The following is a 16,936-nucleotide window of genomic DNA, read 5'->3' as shown; positions in this document are numbered from 1 at the left end:
CCAAAGCCGCTGGCATCGATATCAAAATTGATCGTGGAGATTTCAAAATCTGAGTTGTCAAAACACCGATTGAACCCAGTCCAAACTCAAGAGAAATGCCGGGCTGTGCTGGATAGCGTGTTGCTTTCAGTCGTCTTTGACATAGACGGCATAAGGCAAACGCTATACGAGTTTCCACAACCCCTCACCGCACTTGCGTCTCCTTCTACTACTCTTGAGAGACCGGAGGGAATGCCCATCCCCATCTCGGAAAGCGAGGGTGAAGACACGTCACAATCCGTTGGACAAGTTCACGCCACCCCGTGCCAGCAATCAAGCGCGTCAGCGCATGAAGCTCATAATTCGCGCTCGTCAGCCAGATGCATTCCAGAAGTCATTGTCGTGACGCATTTCTCGGCCCTGCTTAGCTCTCTCTTTGCCTCGAGAGAGAAGACGGAGGCTCATAGATCACTGGCAGTCTTGAGAGGGCAATTACGTAGGCTGGCTCATTCTTCGATCACGAGTCCTCTGTTACTCCTAGTCAATTCTACCACAGAAGAGACTAGTAGCAGGTATAAAGAATCAACTTTAGACCTCAGCAGCTTGATTTCGAATCACAGGAGCCCCGAACATATGCCGCATTCGATATTCGCCTCGGTGCGTACCCTACGCCCTTCCCGACCAAGTTTCGGTCTCGTTTTCAACCAGTTTCTTGATTTACATCTTCTCTGTACTGATCTTGAGAAAAATCAAACAAGTAAAACATTCTTACCTGAGAAATCCTTCATCTCAACAAAGAAGGGCCGTCAGGGCCACTCTCCTACGTTGGTAGAAGTTCTGCAAGACGATCTAGGACTCCAAACGGCCCATTTTCACAGACATCACGAGCAGCGATGGGCCGTTTTCAAAGTGTCTAACCTGCAAATTGTAAATGGTTGTGAGACTTGACACCAGAACCACGTGGTAGGCTAGTATTTGCAGAAGTTGACAGTTACCAGTTGTGTCAATCCAAATCAATGCTCATGAGTTGCAAGTTCCCACAACTTTCTCAATAGCTCATGATCTGTCTTTATTGTATAGAGTTCAACTATAGCTCAAACACAGTCGGCATGATTGAAAAGGGAATTTTTGGATCAAAGTTACATATCTTGCGACGCCTTCTCTACACTTGATATGATGTTGACCGAAGTATAAAAAAGACATCCGGAGGAAAACTATCTGCCGCCGAGGACGTAGAATCCCATTAACAATCAAATGCACAAAAAAAAACACTTCGCTCATTTTCGCTTCTAAAAAAAAGGAGTTGAACAGCAAATCCTATTGCAGCTCGTTTGCTGGGATATGAAACAAGCTCCCATACAATCAGGGCGAAGACGAGCCAGGAACATCCGAGCGTCTATTGTTCTTCCAAAAGTCAATTGCCTCCACGACGTCTTCGCCCTTTTCATCCTCGTATGCATACAAAATCTGGTGATGGTTAGTTTAGCATTGCATGGGCGGTGGGGGCTGTTGGAATACCTCATGAGTACTGCTGTGCAGCATCCTTATACTCTTGTGCGGCACAATATGGACGGTGCCATTTTCAATGTTGCGCAGTTCGATGAAATTAGGCTCGAAAGCGAGAATAAATGGATAGCTCAATGCGAAGCTCTGTGGTGCGCCTTCCCAGTCAATTCGCCACTCTGGCCGAGCTCTCCAGCCATTGCGATTGACGAAGAACGAGAATTCCGAGTAGTTGAGCAAGAACTCGCCATTCAACCGCTCAATGTGAATAGGCCGCACTCCCTCCCTCCTAGCGACGAAATCAAGGGAAGTGTCGGCTTGATCAAGAAGAGATTGCGTCTCAAGAGTTTGCAAGGACACGACTTCGAATCCTCTCGCACACGCCACACAAAGAACCGACTTGAGAAAATGGACTGATGTGGATTCCGTGGGGATGTAAAACTCCTTGAATGGTCTAAGTTCATCATGACCACTACTGATAAACTTACCAAGTCCCTTTTGTTTCTTTCCCTTCGTCATCGCGTCATTAGGTTCGAAAACTTTGATGGTGGTCGATAGTGTGGTGGACTTAACGCAGCAAACAAGGTGCCTGCCTAAGCAGATTCCAGTCTTGAAGAAGCTGCAGTGGTTCTGTATCTTCTTCGGTCTCTTAGCCAAAGCTGGTTCGTCGGGGTTCAGAGCTGACAAGGCGTATGACTGTAACGTCTTGTTTGACAGAACAAGGAGTAACTGATATTCCTCCAATATATCGATTTGCGTGACGTTCGGCGTCTCAAGAACCCGTCTCGGCAGTTGCTCCTTTACTTTGCGATCGGAGACATAGATACCGCTATCAGTGCCGTAGAGTAATTTCCTCCCGCCGTCTGTAACCGGTTAATACATATTCTCTCCACCGCTAATCAGGCTTCTCTTACCAAACGGCGTAACACAGTTCACCTGGTTGGTGCCTCCAAAAAAATTGCTCGAAATTGGAGTCGTGTTGAAGAAATCGGCGCGAGCGCGAAGGCGCTGCTGGGCATTGTCGATAAACTCTAGCCATTTCTTTCTTGCTGCTTGATTAGAGGCATAGAGAGTCTGTTCGTAGCCCGCTTTCCCTAAATGTCGAAATGTGATGGGCCAGCCTTCGCCCTTCTTGGTATCTGACGCGGTTGTTCGGATTGACGGAATAAGACTTGAGGACGATCGTTTTATCGAGCCCTGCAAAGGTATCACTTCGTCCATCTCTCGAATCGCAAGGAGCTCCAGAGGTATCGGTCGCCGGTACGCAGTGATGTCTTCTATCTTCCCCTTTTGCTTGATACGAACCAGCAAAACGGCATGATCAAACAGGAATGCTGTAATCTCAGCTGGGTCTGTCGGTGACTTCTTGAATTGACTCTTGAAGACGAGTTCACGTCCTTCTTCAGTCAGTCGAAGGTCAACCTTTTCGTTTGGTTTAAAACGTAGCTGCTCGTGCAAGCGTCTCAGATTGAAACGATTCTCAGCCTTGCCAGATTCTGCATTCACGCGGCCAAGGAGATCTCTGATCATGGTGAGCACTTTGGGTATGTCAGCTTTATCGGGATTGTCATCCTCTGTATATTTGAGGACATTTTCAAGCAGGAGGGGGTACCGAGCCAATCGAGTGGTTGGCTTGGTCAAATACCCGTTGAGTTCGAGTTTGCGGGATTCCCTCTTTCTCTCAATTTCATCGACAAAACCGGAGAACTGCTGATTTATTGACCGCTCGTTTTCAAACCCGAATTTGCCCTCAAGCTGCTTGGATCCGTACCAGATGAAGGGCTCAAACTGGGGTACAAATTCCAGGAAAACATCACCGATGTTATGAACAATCGGATCCTTCTGTTGACGGTTGGTGAGAGATGATGCGAATCTTGAGCTGACAGTATGTATGCTGGGGTGGTCGATGATGTTGCTGAAAATTGTTTTGACGACCTTCTCGCGACGTTGTGGGGGTATTGGCGACTGCTTTGACCTCAGAGGGAGAATCCAGAAGTCGCGCAAATACTCAAGATCCTTGACGAAGTCTCTTTCTGTGTAGCAGATCTCAGAGATGACTTCTTGCCTCTTCTTTTCTCGCTCGCCAACAGCATCCGCTATTTCTTTCGGTACTGAGTTGATCCAGAGTTTTTGCTCATCAGTCTGGTCTGCCTCATCATCGTGCAGGTTTGTAGCGTCATCTTTTCGAAGTCCAGGGTTGATTTTGAGATTCAAGCGTGACACCTGTTCCAATCTGCGAGGACACGCAATCGAATAACAAAGTTGCTCTCGTGTACAAGTAGGCGAGTAGCATTCGGAAAGTAAGACGAAGACACCATTAACGGATGATTTTTCTTCGGGCTCGTCCACCAAGGTTTCTTTGAACTGATACATCTCGGACTGGGAGTCTCGCAGGCGATGCTCGTAGGTAACATCATGGAAGAATTTTTGTGCATCCAACGCACGACCAAGAAGAAGTGCAAGATTTCTATCCGTCGTTCTGATAATGTAAGACAACACATCGACAGCCTCAGAGCCGCTAAAGGCATTTTTGTACGTCAGTTCGTTCTTGGTGCGGTCTCCGACGTAGATCTTTTGTCTAAAACACTCGGCGACTCGGGAGAGTAACGCAGGATAAACAAGCGGGGGGCGAATTTTTGTTGCCGTTTGTGGGCGCTCGCTCTCGATAGATTTGCTGCGAGATGGGCGTTGCACAAGTGTCGCTGAATCAGAGTCGGAAGGAACAACAGTAGGCGCAATACTAGATGCCATAGACATAGTTCGAGCATGCTCGTAGGTGCTTGTCGATGAAGCCATGCTCGTAGTTCTGCCTTGCGCATGTGCATACGATCCACCATGTGGCATATATCCGTTCGCGGTCTGTATGTCTGACGGCGTTCGTCGGTTGGGAATGATGCGCCCGCTCATCGTCTGATGGGCATCTCTATCTTGCATGTTGTATGGGCCGGTCATTGACATGGATCGATCCTCGTGCCTTTCAGGGACAATACGGCCCTGGGCAGTGGTCCTTGCAGAATGCGGTTGCGAATAGGGGGCCTGGCGAGATTGGTTTGCAGGCGACTGTTGATAAGGATGTTGTGACTGTGGGTAAATTTGAGGTCGAGAGGTGGAAGCCAAGGATTGAGACCGATAAGAGTCGGTGTTCAAGGCAGCTCTGTGCGGTATCTGATACGTTCTATGCCCAGGGTGCCTGCCGCCTGCCGCCTGGGGTGGTCCGCCACCTCGAGACTCCATCCTGGGAGGTATCGGGCCTCCCGGATTTGGATACTGGCGTCGTTCCTGCGGCATGAACTGATTTGGTGGATACTGCCCGCCAGAGATAGATCGTTGGCCTTGGTAATAGCCAGCAGGCATATTACCTTCGGAGATCCGGCTGCCAGCGGAGGCTGGGTACTCGTGCTCACCATAGTAGCCTTGGAGATGCCGCTGCTGAGGAGGGTGCCGGGGAGCGTTCGGCGGACCTCTTCCTTGATCCATCATCGGAGGTGCTGTGGATGAGGTCATGGTTTGCGACCTTCCTGGCGGTGGCGCGGCGCCAAATATATTAGAGAAGGCAGCATCGCGCTGTGAGTTGTTGTCTGGGTAGCCTCGTGGCCGTGGTGGGGGTCGCGAATCGTAAGGGTAGTCCGCCATAGCTATAGATATGTCAGAGTTCAGTCACTTGTTGGTGAGATAGGTTTTGTGCACAAAGAGGTGGTGACAGTACCTTGGGGGTGGTTTGGGCGCGACCGAGATAGAGAGGCAGGCGAATCTACTAGACAATCTCACCACCAAGGCCAAACTCCGATGGGAACAGATACGCGGTGGTCGTGTAATTTGTAGTCCAGAAGGTTCGCGCTGGATTTGGCTTTCGTCGTGTCAGGTCAGCTGTAGACGCTTCTCAACCCAGGTCTGTGTTGGTAGGTGCGGCGGTTAAGAGGGGGCAGCCGCAAGATGAAGAGAGGTTAAGACAGCAGTATCGATGTGTAGGCCCGGAGTGAAACGGTTTGTCCCTGGACAGTTGTCTCTCCCACCCGCGTCGTACTTTTGCAGTATGTCTCGATCAGGTCGCGCCTTAGGCCTCGCCGACGCCGTGAGGGATTGGTTGCGAGCTGTCAATTGTCTTTGTATGTGGCTTAGACCATCTTCGCGTTGTACCTAGTGATTAAACCGCGCCACAGCACCGCTGTGGCGCACGGTGGCTGGTAAGCTCAGGGCCAAAACCGGACGCGAAAGGACACTTTGAGTGATGCATGAACCGAGATAGACTATACCAAAATCTATAAAAAATGATTCTTTCTTTTGGGTCACTGATCGAACCATACTCTGGCCTCCAAATTAACAAAGTAATAAGCGCATTGCTGCTTTACCTCTGAGATTCTCGGACTATGAGTCACGTGCATAAATGGGACACAGCTGGCTGGTGTAGCTAAGCAGGCGCCAATCATGGCAGCCACCTACCTACACCCTGCCTAGACGCCTAGCTCCTGTGTTCAGAGTGACGTGCATCATCCAACAGGCAACACTCACACGCAGCGTCCGGCATATTCACACTCAATATGGATTCAGAGGTTGCTCCAAAGTTTGCGCCCTTCATTGGCATGGTGAGAATCCGGAAGAAGCCCTGTGGCCAAACACCTCTAACACATTGACTAGGGTGGCATCGCTGCAGCAATGGTTTTCGGATGTACGACCGATCCTTCCAACCCCGATTATACAATATCAACTGAGAAATTTTGACTGATCTTCTACAGCTATCGGTGCTGCATATGGGACCGCAAAATCCGGTATCGGTATTGCGGGAGTGGGCACCTTCCGACCTGACCTGATTATGAAGGTAGATTTCTGGCTCGCACTATTCTTTCTTCCCGGACTCAACGCTCTAACTCTCGCAGTGCCTAATTCCCGTCGTTATGTCAGGCATTATAGCTGTCTACTCTTTAGTCATATCGGTCCTGATCGCAGAAGACTTAACACCGCCATCCGTGGGAAGCTACAGCCTGTTTGCGTAAGTGTGAATCATGCATCGTGATGCACAAATGCAACTTACAATCACCGCTAACACTTAGTAGCGGATTCCTACATCTTGGTTGCGGTATCGCTGTAGGAATGACAGGTCTAGCTGCGGGATATTGCATCGGAGTCGTAGGTGAAGCCGGCGTTCGAGCATATATGGAGCAGTCGAGGGTATTCGTTGGCATGGTACTGATTTTGATCTTCGGAGAGGTTCTTGGACTCTATGGGTATTTGATGTCTACCCTTGAATTCCGTTGCACGATTACTGACTAGATTGATAGACTCATCGTGGCGCTGCTTCTCAACACTCAAAGCAAGGGCTAAAACACGGCTCAATTGTCGCCGCTGGCAGCAGGCTACTGTGCGAGTTGCAGTTTTCTGCGCCGTGTCAGGGGTTGTGTTGTGACCGACTATACTGTACGATTTGGGTGACGTTTGGGGAGGCTTAGCATAGGACGGCTGCGAAGTCGATATTCCTCGGACTTGTGTATAACTGTCTCGAGGTGGTAGAATACCAAGTCATGATGTACATTAACTTCGAATACTGATCGCTGTTGTCCGCCCGGGATGTCCCAGTCATGCCTATGGAACCCCTGCGTGCACTGGACGAACACCACGGGTGTGGCGTCAATGAATGGGTAAGATGCGCTCGCCAATTCGGCGGGAGAGCCGTCTTCGTTGAAGGGCATCAGCCTCTCCGCGTATTCTGGTCCAGCTACGCTCTCGCTCTTCCCAACCCCTCATCTGGGCTTTCGCGGCCGTTAGGTGCATTTCTGTTCCTCTCGATATGACGGCATAGTTTGTACTGACCAATTAACCAGTCCCACTGCCGTTCTTCCTGCTGCAGCGTTGTGCTTGATGCTTCTCTCGCAAGCCGTTCCCTCCTGGCTTCGGCGGCAGCCTGCTCGCCCACCAGGTATGGATCCTCGAGCGGCCGAGAAGTCTCGTTGTGGGCTGCGTTCCGCTGCTCAGTCAGTCTTGCTGCTCTTTGGCGCTCTGGTGAGCCGGCTGTTTGGTATCTTCCGTCTACCACACGACGCTCGGCCACCTTCAGATAGTGCCTGGTGGTTGGCGTATCAGCAGCCGACCACATCGGGAAATGCGGCGGCACCCTAGTAGGCGGGCGTGCCGGTATAGGTGGGAGACCGATCGTTTCGGGCCGAGCAGACTCTCTAAGACGCTGGTCAACCTGCGACCCTGCTTCTACGGTGAGGTTGCTTTGGGTGGGGATTGGGTGTCTTCCAGGCGTGTAAAGTGGTGCCGCATCCGCGTTTGGGACGGTCGAGTGGTATGACGGCGTGTCGGATACTATCCGTTGGATTAGCCGACTGCGCTGTGCGGTCTTCTCGTTTGCGAAGACTCCCTCGCTCGGTCTGTCTCATGATCATCTTCCTCGCTCACCATATGATGGGGCCGCCGATCTGATCGAAGCCGTTTCTAGGTCTTGTGTGCTGTATCTTGGTGCAGTGTTTGCCACAGGCATCCTTATTCTCTGTTTCGCTACTAGGTAGCTGCCAAGGTGTACATACACTGCCCGGTGATGGTCTGCGTATGGTTCTATTGATAGTAGAGGTGCAGAGTGTGCCTTGCGAGCTATATGTTAACAGCTCATTTCCTTCATGTGCGGGGGAAGTTCTGACTGTGTACAATATTGACCTCCTCTCATATGCGGCGCAGTGGACCTGTATTAGTAACTGCATGTTGATATGATTTGGGCGTGGGCACGCGACCCCGCCACGCAGAGCGTCATGGTGATGAGTGACCTCGGCGGCGTAGTGGTTATCTGTTGCATGGAAAACAGCCCTCTAGTGGCGTGATGAATGGCTGGTGGCTGAGAGATAGACCACTTACATGGCATTGAGTCGCGGTTTTAGTGGCCCATAAGACTGGCGCCTTGTCGTCTGTTCTCCCTTTGGTGTTAGTTCGTCTTTTTATCGCGACGGGGTATCACATGCTGAATTACGACCACCAACCGCTTCCGCCTTCGTCACGGATGCTGCGTGGTTATTCTTTCGTTCATGTGTGAGCCTAGTATGTCTGCAGTGGTTAATGCATACCTGTCCTTTGCTGCGCGGCATTGAATAAGGTTACTGATGGCTCATTTCTCCAATACAAAGGCGTAGTGGGGTAGATGCTGGTGCACACGACAGCCTGCCACTGGGTGTGGAAGGTTTGCCACGACTGCGAGCAAAGTAAACGTGAACCGCAGAAAAAAAAAACCAGACGATACAAAACAGGTAGAAACGCGCACTACAGCACCTACGCATCCGGCAAGTCATACAAACTTCCCATGCGAGGGAGCCCCCCAGGTATAGGGTAGCACCACCAGCGCGACGGACTGATTAACGCGTCTCCGCAACCGCCCGCCCACAACGGCAACGGACCTCTGAAAGTAACACACCACCATCGACAATCAGAAACGCATGCAACCGTCAACTGGCCAGCGAATCGAGAGCGGCCCCATATAGCCGCGGCGAGAAGATGGATGCGCATTCACGAAATCAATGGGAAACCGACAACTCCCCCCCAAGTGCGCAACAGAACACGCGTCGAAACGCGGAGCACCCCCCGCCCGGCACCAAGAGAAAAAGGAACCATGGCAGTGCAGAGGGCGGTTCAGATGCAGCGAGCCGCGACCAAACACCAGAGAGCATGGCTAGCTGCGACGAGGATGTATACGACCCCGACCAGCCGCTTGCAGAGCGCCGGAAGGTTCAGAAAAGCTTCAGAGAACTCCTCCGCGATATAACGGAAAACTCGGAAGAATACCTCCAGTCCGGCTCACATGGACTATACGACGCGATAATCAAGGCAAACGAACTCACGAAACAAGTCAGGCAAACGACAGAAGCCACGATTGACTCGCGACTACTCGTCAGCACGACAGATCTCTCGTACCGGAAGACGCTACGACTCACACAGGGCAGTCTCTCGCAAGGCATTGACGTGGATGAACTCGTCTCTAAATGCATAACATTCATGCGCCAGGAACGCGGAAGTTCGGGCGGAGGGGAAGACGAAGACGGGGACGAAGAAGGCCGCACGACGACACAGCGAAGACATAGAAGGGAAAACTCCAACGGAATGGATGACCCCGAAGACAGGGATGGCGATATGATGAACTGGGATCACCTAGGCCGATTCGCGTGCCTCCCACACCTAAGGAGACCAGCATTAGCTGGACTGCTTCTCGGTCCGCTATCGGTGGAGAGGAAAAAACGAAGAATTACAAAACGCAGTGCTCCGTTCAGACCGAACAATCTTGCTGAAACGCGACCAGAAATTCTGAACACAGAAGACTTGGCCAAGAAAGGAAACGATCTCACCGCCATATGTGGCAAGATATTCCAGCAACTTCAAAATACACAAGAGCAGCTGCAAGAGGCAGTGGCCGAGGCCATACAGGACGAGATGAGTGACGAAGAGAAAATAGAGATAATGCACAGACACGCACTCCGGGGGACTGGCGGTATAGATCTCATGAGATTCGTGGTCAACCCTAAATCGTTCGGACAAACAGTCGAGAATATTTTCTATGTTAGTTTTTTGATTCGGGACGGAAGGATTGAGATTGAATACGACGAATACGATCTCCCTGCATTAGGTAAGTTCGATGCGCTCTTGCACGTACCAAGGAAGCAGCTCACAGAAAGCTCACAGCGCCTGTTCTTGGGGAGGAACACGAGGATGAACTGGCTCGTCAGAGTTCTGCAAAGCACCAGGCAGTATTATCCATCGATATGCAGGCCTGGAAAGACATAGTCGAAATTTTCAAGATCGAAGAGCCAATGATCGAGCACAGGCAAGAACCTGTAAATAACGGCCCTGGGGCGAGAGGTTGGTATAGTTGAATGCTGACAAGCACGTTTCATCTGAATGCTATGCACGTTTGATGGCAAGAGACAAACCAGAAGGTGAATGAAAACCTGCCTGCACATAAAGGGCCTTTCACTCGAAAGCAAAGCGTCGGCACGAAGCGATGCAGGCAGGGAATGTCAAAGGAAACTATAACGACCAAGGAGAAAGTATTTCTGGGAAGGACAGCACCAATGTTAACTCTCCTGTTGCATAAGTGGATTGTCATCATTTGGGGACACACTAAATTGTACATAAGAAGATCAGCCGCTTCTTGCTTCTCAACATACCGGGCTTGCAAATTTGAAAATGAAATTCCATCGCAAAAACCTCACCCCGCGTGCCCGACAAGTCAAAATGGATCACTTAACCAATACGCCACAGCCCGTCACTGAAGCTGACGATAGCATCATGAGCTCCGGGCTTTCTGAAACAGAACAAGAAGAACAGGCTTGGAGAAAACAGCAGACTAACGCGCGGTTACTGGCTGTCAGAAAAGCGCAAGACGCCCAGGACGAGGCTAACGAAAAAAGCCAGTACATCAGCGACAGCGTACCCAAAAGCGACCGAGGCGGGCAAAAGAAGCATAAGTCAATCAAAAGAGAGGCTCTCGCGGCTGGTTGGGCCGAAGTCGTAGCCGCTTGGGGCAAAGTCAAAGCTCATGAACAGAAGCTGGCAGAGGATGAGCGAGATCTTGCCGAGAAGAAAAAGGTCCTTGAAGATGCACAGCGGATGGTTGGGGCTATGAGTGCAGAGAGCGATATGCGGAAAAGCCTCAGCAGCACAGACAGAGAAATGAGAATGGGTGGCGAGCAGGAAGCGTCGTGCTACGGCGATGCAGTACTATCACAAAACGGAGAGAAGATAGATCCTGCAAAGTGGCTGAAGGATGACAACCTCGGGAGTCCAATCGACAGAGAACTGCGGATGACCCATTGCAGCACATTGAAAGGTGAGGAGTGCTTAAAGGAGGGCATCGCTCTCGCGCCGTCATTTACGGGTCATCCTGCTACGACCAGCACCACCACGGCAACTTCAACAAAGGGAGTTAACAATCCAGGCTACCCTGCGCGCCTTGGCAAGGAGGAGAAGCTAAAGGCTCCCAACGAAAGGCCAGCGTTGAGGCAAGTCGGTTTGAAGCCACCTGGAGGCGCACGCAATAATGATGCAGAATGCAAGGCGTGTGGGCTAATGAGAGCCGCCCATCTGCCGCGGTCTCTAGACTGTCCTGGTCGGGCTCTGACATGGTCACTTTGTGCCATTCTCCTGGCTGTTGGTATTGCAATGATCATCGCGGCATCCTTGCAGTTACGGGAAGCCAAAAAGGAGCGAAATTTGTGGCTCCAAGCGAACGGACTTACGAGGGCGTACTTGCTGGCGATAGCTCCCGCGGGTAGCGTTGACTAATAAGGAACTAATAACAAGCTTCCAAAAGGTGGCGACGGACGAATCGGACCAAAGTTTGGGTGATTGATAAGCGCGAAGGGTCTAGTGAGGGAAGTGGCTGAGGAATGCCCTGCTATCTAGATAGAATAGGAGGAATAACCATTCCAAATTCACATGTTTCGTAATATTTGGCTCTCCAAGGCTGCTGACTTTGCTGACCGGGCAAGGCTGATGAGGTAACTATGTAACAATTGCGCTCCTAGATATAATCAAGCAGGTCATCGATTGCTGTACCGAAGTGCACCGATTTACATATGTACATACATACATACATACATACATAGCTTCCATAATTCATTAGCAGGCGCCACGAGCAGTTAGTGCTAATAGCTATTAGTACATATCTGTACGTACCCGTAGGTAGTGCCGCGATTTGGAATTCGGTACGTGCCTACCTATCGAAACTAGTAGGTAGCCCCGGCCGAGCCGATGCAGTGATGCAGTGATGACATATACAATAGTTACCTTAATAGTGCCAATGTTGACGCTTCTCAAATTCGGTGGCTACTTAGGGTAGGTACTAGGCTAGGAAGTTAGTGGGTAGATTAACAGGTAACTAGTAAGTTAAGGGTTCTGAAGCAGTCGAGGCTGGCCTGGATCCGCCAGCCGCTTGCATCTCTTAAATATAAAACTACAGGCTCGTCGCTGGTCTGTCAGCACACATGTTTCGAAATACCAGCTGCCGCTTTATTTCCACACGTATACGTCTAGCCTGTTGTGAGAGATCACTGTGCACAATGTCGGCAGAGCTTATTCCTCCCAACCCATCGGATGTCATGGTCATCCGCAATGTCACCCCCAACATTGCGACGTTTTCTGTCCCGTTTGCTAGATTTGGCAAAGCTAAAATCGGCGGTCGAGGAACGCTTGGTTAGTGAATCGCAGAGCCATCGCCAGACCGTGCAATGACTATGGGTTTAGGCTTGTTAGCTAACGTCTTGCTACAGTGAAATTGACATCGGGTTCCTTGGCTGCGTTTTCTCCGGTAGCACTCACAGACGCAACCAAGGCCAAGGTAACCGAAATGGGCGGCAAAGTCGGCTACCTGGTCGCCCTGGATATTGAGCACCACATCTTCCTATCTGAATGGGCGAAGGAGTACCCCGGTGCCAAGATCATTGGACCTCATGGCTTGCCCGAGAAGCGAGCCCAGCAGGACGACCCAAAGATTGGAAAAGAGGAGTTCGCTGTCGTGTTTACGCCAGAGAAGAAACGCGAGACCAAAGTCAGTGAAGAGTTCGATACCGATTTCGACTACGAATATGTTGATGGCCATGCCAACCGCGAACTTGTGTTCTGCTACAAGCCCGAGAAGGTCTTGATTGAAGCGGACCTGTTGTTTAACTTGCCTGCAACTGAACAGTACAGTAAAGTACCAGAAGGCGAACGACAAGCATCGGGTGTGGTAGACAAGCTGTTTACCAAGCTTCAGAGTACCGAAGGTCAAGGCAAATGGATCAAGAGGTTCAATTGGTACGTTCTTGCCAAGGATAGGCCGAGCTACAACGATAGTCTTAAGGTGATTGGTGGCTGGGATTTTAATACTTTGATCCCCTGCCACGGCGATGTTATTGAGGGTGACGCAAAACAGGTTTTTGACAAGATATTCAACTGGCACTTGGATGGGAAGAAATGAGCGCAACATACAGATAGTGCAAAACTTGGCAAAAGTTTAATTGGGAGTTTGGTGGAAGCGAATGGGTGTGCGAGTTCATGATGTTATACCCCAGATGTATCTTGCATTTGTCGCAAAATGAGATGGAAACTTTCTGTCAAGTCTGTGAGCTGGGTGCAGAAAATCCATGTAGGTTGATAGGTGCTGAATATTGGGCGAGTAGAATATTTCCCTTGAACAAGTTCGTTAAAATGAAGCCTGGGAGCCTTCCTTATTTGAGGTGGAACAGCGCTGCAACACGGTACTCGGAATGAGTTACCTACCTACCTACATACATACCTATTTATGTATGGACATACATAAGGCTTGAACACCAATCTATGTACACTTTTGGTGGGCAGGCAGCCTGCCAGCACCCATGGCCCCGCATCTCTCATCTCACGCGCCAGCCACCGCACCAGCATCACCTTGCTCTTGCTCCCTCTCAACATCCCCAGAGCTTCTCTCAAAAGTCAGCACTCACGGCTTCTTCCCTGCTCTCTCCACAGGGTATAAGCTTCCAGATCATGTGAATGTAAACCGAGTGAAAAATGACGGAATACGGGAAGATGGAGCCGTTCTCATTCGCTGGCTCGAATGATGTCGACCACGGCGTCAGCATCCGCATGCAAGTCCAACCATGCTATGACATATCGGTGGATGGGTATAAGCTAACCATCCGTAGAATGAGCCTGGAGGGAGAAGGAGCAGCGTTAAAACAGTCTACATTGCTCAGTCGTCCTGATTTGCGTCACGTTGGATCAAACATGAGGTACCCGTCTACCCACCGCTCCCGCATTGGATTTTATGCGACTAACATGGTGTAGTGTCTATTCAGATTTTTATGCCACGGCCCAAGTCTGGGCCGGCTCCAAAGCTCTCACAGTTCCCGTGCAGACATCGTACAAACCATTTCGTGCGGAGAGACGGTATGCCATCTATTTCTCGCGCCCCGTGCGAGTATACTCATCTCAATAATAGGTGGAACGAATGGCTGCGACTCCCCATTTCTTACAAATCGCTCCCGGCAGACTCTTGCATCGCCATAACAATATGGGATCTTTCCCCAAGCGGCGGGAAAAACTCACAAGGGCATGCTATTCCATTTGGTGGAACGACCCTGTCTCTGTTCGACGCTGAGAATCAAATTCGAAAAGGACGCCAAAAGTGCCTGGTACACAGGCATAAAGTCGCCGATGGAACCATCAGAATGGAGACCCCAGCGATCTTCACAGCCAGGAAGAAGGCCATGACTGGAGAAGTTGGAGTGCAAGCTGCTCGAGATGCGGAGGAACTGGAGCGAATGGAGGGCCTTTTCAAGAAGCACGAAATGGGTGATATTCCCAGAATCGACTGGCTCGATCAACTGGTGTTCCGCGACTTTGAGAACCGCGGCCTTAAAGCGGCAGAATCCTCCTTGCAGATGCTGCAGCGACGACGACGACTCGACAAGCTCAAAACTGAGGGCACAGACCTTGCAGAATATAAAAACAGCGAATACTCGAGCCCGCCAGCGTTTGTATTGAATGTGGAACTCCCGAAATTTGACTTTCCGGTTGTTTTTGCAGACCATGAGTATGATGTTCCCCCAATATCTGCACATGCACCGGTGCACATTCATCAACCGGGTCAGCACCACCACCAAGCGCCCGAGGTTCAATTTGGGCCCGGTATCAATGCTGTTGATGACAGTATGTCAGCAATAGGTGCAAAAATAGCGAAGGTTTTTGATCCAGAAGTCGGCCAGAGAGACAACCCTGCGGAAACAAAGCACAGACGGCTGTTCAGAAGCTCTCATCGTCATGGAATATTGGACAAAGACCTCAGGCCGAATGCAAAAGTCCGAGATGAACTCAACACCATTATGAACTATTCACCAACTCACTTCTTATCTCCCGAAGAGATGGATCTTGTTTGGAAATTCAGATATCACCTTACAAGGGACAAGAGAGCTCTTACCAAATTTGCCAAGTCTGTAAACTGGGCTGATCAAAGTGAATCAAAGCAGGCCATTCAAGTCCTTGGGCGGTGGACTGAAATTGATGTTGATGATGCTCTTGAGTTGCTTGGGTCATCTTTCAGCAACCCTGCCGTGCGTTCATATGCCGTGGATCGTTTGCGCAAAGCCGACGACCATGAGCTGTTGCTATATTTGCTGCAGCTTGTGCAAGCGTTGAAATACGAACATATTTCTACAGAGTCTGTAGAAGGCGCCCTTGCGGACTCGTCGCTGGCCCGGTTTTTGATACAACGGGCAGCTGCAAGCTTTCTGCTCGGTAACTACTTTTACTGGTACCTCATGGTAGAATGCGACGACAATAGCCCGGAGCAGGGAACTCAAAGCCGCGACATCTACAGAAAAGTGGCGTATGACTTCATGCGAATTTTAACCGATCGACCGAATGGGGACGACGAAAGAAAAACACTACTTCGGCAAGCGGAACTTGTTGCCGCGTTGTCAAAAATAGCTGTCGATGTGAGAAAATCTGGCGAATCAATGTCTAAGAGGGCCGATAAAGTGAAGGCGCTTTTCGCGGACCCAAGCAACGAGCTTATCGTCATTGACCCTCCGCTTCGGTTACCTTTGGATCCTTCTATCAAGATAACCGGCATTATTCCCGACCAAGTTACAGTTTTCAAGTCGTCACTGAGCCCCATCAAATGTACCTTCAGAACTGTTGAAGGTCAAACTTATCCAATCATCTTCAAAGTGGGTGATGATCTACGTCAAGATCAACTTGTGATACAAATCATTACCCTTATGGACCAGCTGCTCCAGAAAGAAAATTTGGATCTCAAGCTTCTTCCATACAAGATCCTAGCCACGAGCACGGCTGCCGGAGCTTCTCAGTTTGTGCAATCCCAGAGCTTGTCTAGCATTGTCGGGAAATTCAAAAACAACCCGGCTCTGGCGTATTTGAGGTACCATAACCCAGACAATACGCAGCCTTTGGGGGTTCGCCAAGAGGCACTGGACACTTACGTGCGTTCTTGCGCGGGATACTGTGTTATTACATATATCCTTGGCGTAGGCGATCGTCATCTCGACAACTTGCTATTAGCACCCGACGGTCACTTCTTCCATGCGGACTTCGGGTACATTCTTGGCCGCGACCCGAAGCCATTTGCCCCTCTAATGAAACTATCCAAAGAGATGGTTGATTGTATGGGGGGAGTGCAATCCGAACCCTATAAACAATTTCGGCAGTACTGCTTCTTGGCCTATGCTGCTCTAAGAAAGTCCTCTAACTTGATCTTGAACCTGTTTAGCTTGATGGTAGACGCCAACATCCCTGACATTAGACTTGAGCCGGATAAGGCCGTGTTGAAAGTGCGGGAACGCTTCCATCTGGAGCTGAACGAGGAGGAAGCAATGTTGTCACTTGGGAGGATCATCGATGACGCCCTGGCATCTTACGCCCCGGTAGTGATTGACAAATTGCACGAGTGGGCTCAGGCATTGAGAAATTGAGATCGTTTAGACTCTAATATACATTTTGGTTG

General features: G+C 50.2%; 4 protein-coding genes across 4 annotated transcripts; 3 read left to right on the top strand and 1 right to left on the bottom strand.

Annotated features, from left to right (window-relative positions):
• Positions 1 to 1,341: 1,341 nt before the first annotated feature.
• ISF_01202 (hypothetical protein) lies at positions 1,342 to 4,278 on the bottom strand (the record flags this gene model as incomplete). The annotated part of the gene is made up of 3 exons (XM_018844809.1): positions 1,342 to 1,446; positions 2,287 to 2,345; positions 2,397 to 4,278. 3 exons carry the CDS (start codon positions 4,276 to 4,278, stop codon positions 1,342 to 1,344), a joined length of 2,046 nt encoding a protein of 681 aa, XP_018707575.1.
• Positions 4,279 to 6,020: 1,742 nt separating this feature from the next.
• On the top strand, positions 6,021 to 6,801 carry ISF_01201 (vacuolar ATP synthase 16 kDa proteolipid subunit 2; the record flags this gene model as incomplete). Its single annotated transcript, XM_018844808.1, has 6 exons — positions 6,021 to 6,065; positions 6,118 to 6,148; positions 6,216 to 6,298; positions 6,357 to 6,469; positions 6,534 to 6,704; positions 6,759 to 6,801. 6 exons carry the CDS (start codon positions 6,021 to 6,023, stop codon positions 6,799 to 6,801), a joined length of 486 nt encoding a protein of 161 aa, XP_018707574.1.
• Positions 6,802 to 12,515: 5,714 nt separating this feature from the next.
• ISF_01200 (hypothetical protein) lies at positions 12,516 to 13,414 on the top strand (the record flags this gene model as incomplete). Its single annotated transcript, XM_018844807.1, has 2 exons — positions 12,516 to 12,648; positions 12,726 to 13,414. 2 exons carry the CDS (start codon positions 12,516 to 12,518, stop codon positions 13,412 to 13,414), a joined length of 822 nt encoding a protein of 273 aa, XP_018707573.1.
• Positions 13,415 to 14,642: 1,228 nt separating this feature from the next.
• Positions 14,643 to 16,904, top strand: ISF_01199 (Phosphatidylinositol Kinase; the record flags this gene model as incomplete). Its single annotated transcript, XM_018844806.1, has 2 exons — positions 14,643 to 15,123; positions 16,714 to 16,904. 2 exons carry the CDS (start codon positions 14,643 to 14,645, stop codon positions 16,902 to 16,904), a joined length of 672 nt encoding a protein of 223 aa, XP_018707572.1.
• Between the last annotated feature and the right edge of the window lie 32 nt (positions 16,905 to 16,936).

This window comes from Cordyceps fumosorosea (genome assembly GCF_001636725.1).
Source record: "Cordyceps fumosorosea ARSEF 2679 chromosome Unknown scaffold_2, whole genome shotgun sequence".
NCBI lineage: Eukaryota > Fungi > Ascomycota > Sordariomycetes > Hypocreales > Cordycipitaceae > Cordyceps > Cordyceps fumosorosea.
The sequence above is the reverse complement of the archived record's forward strand: the minus strand, read 5'-3'. Positions and strand labels throughout refer to the sequence as shown.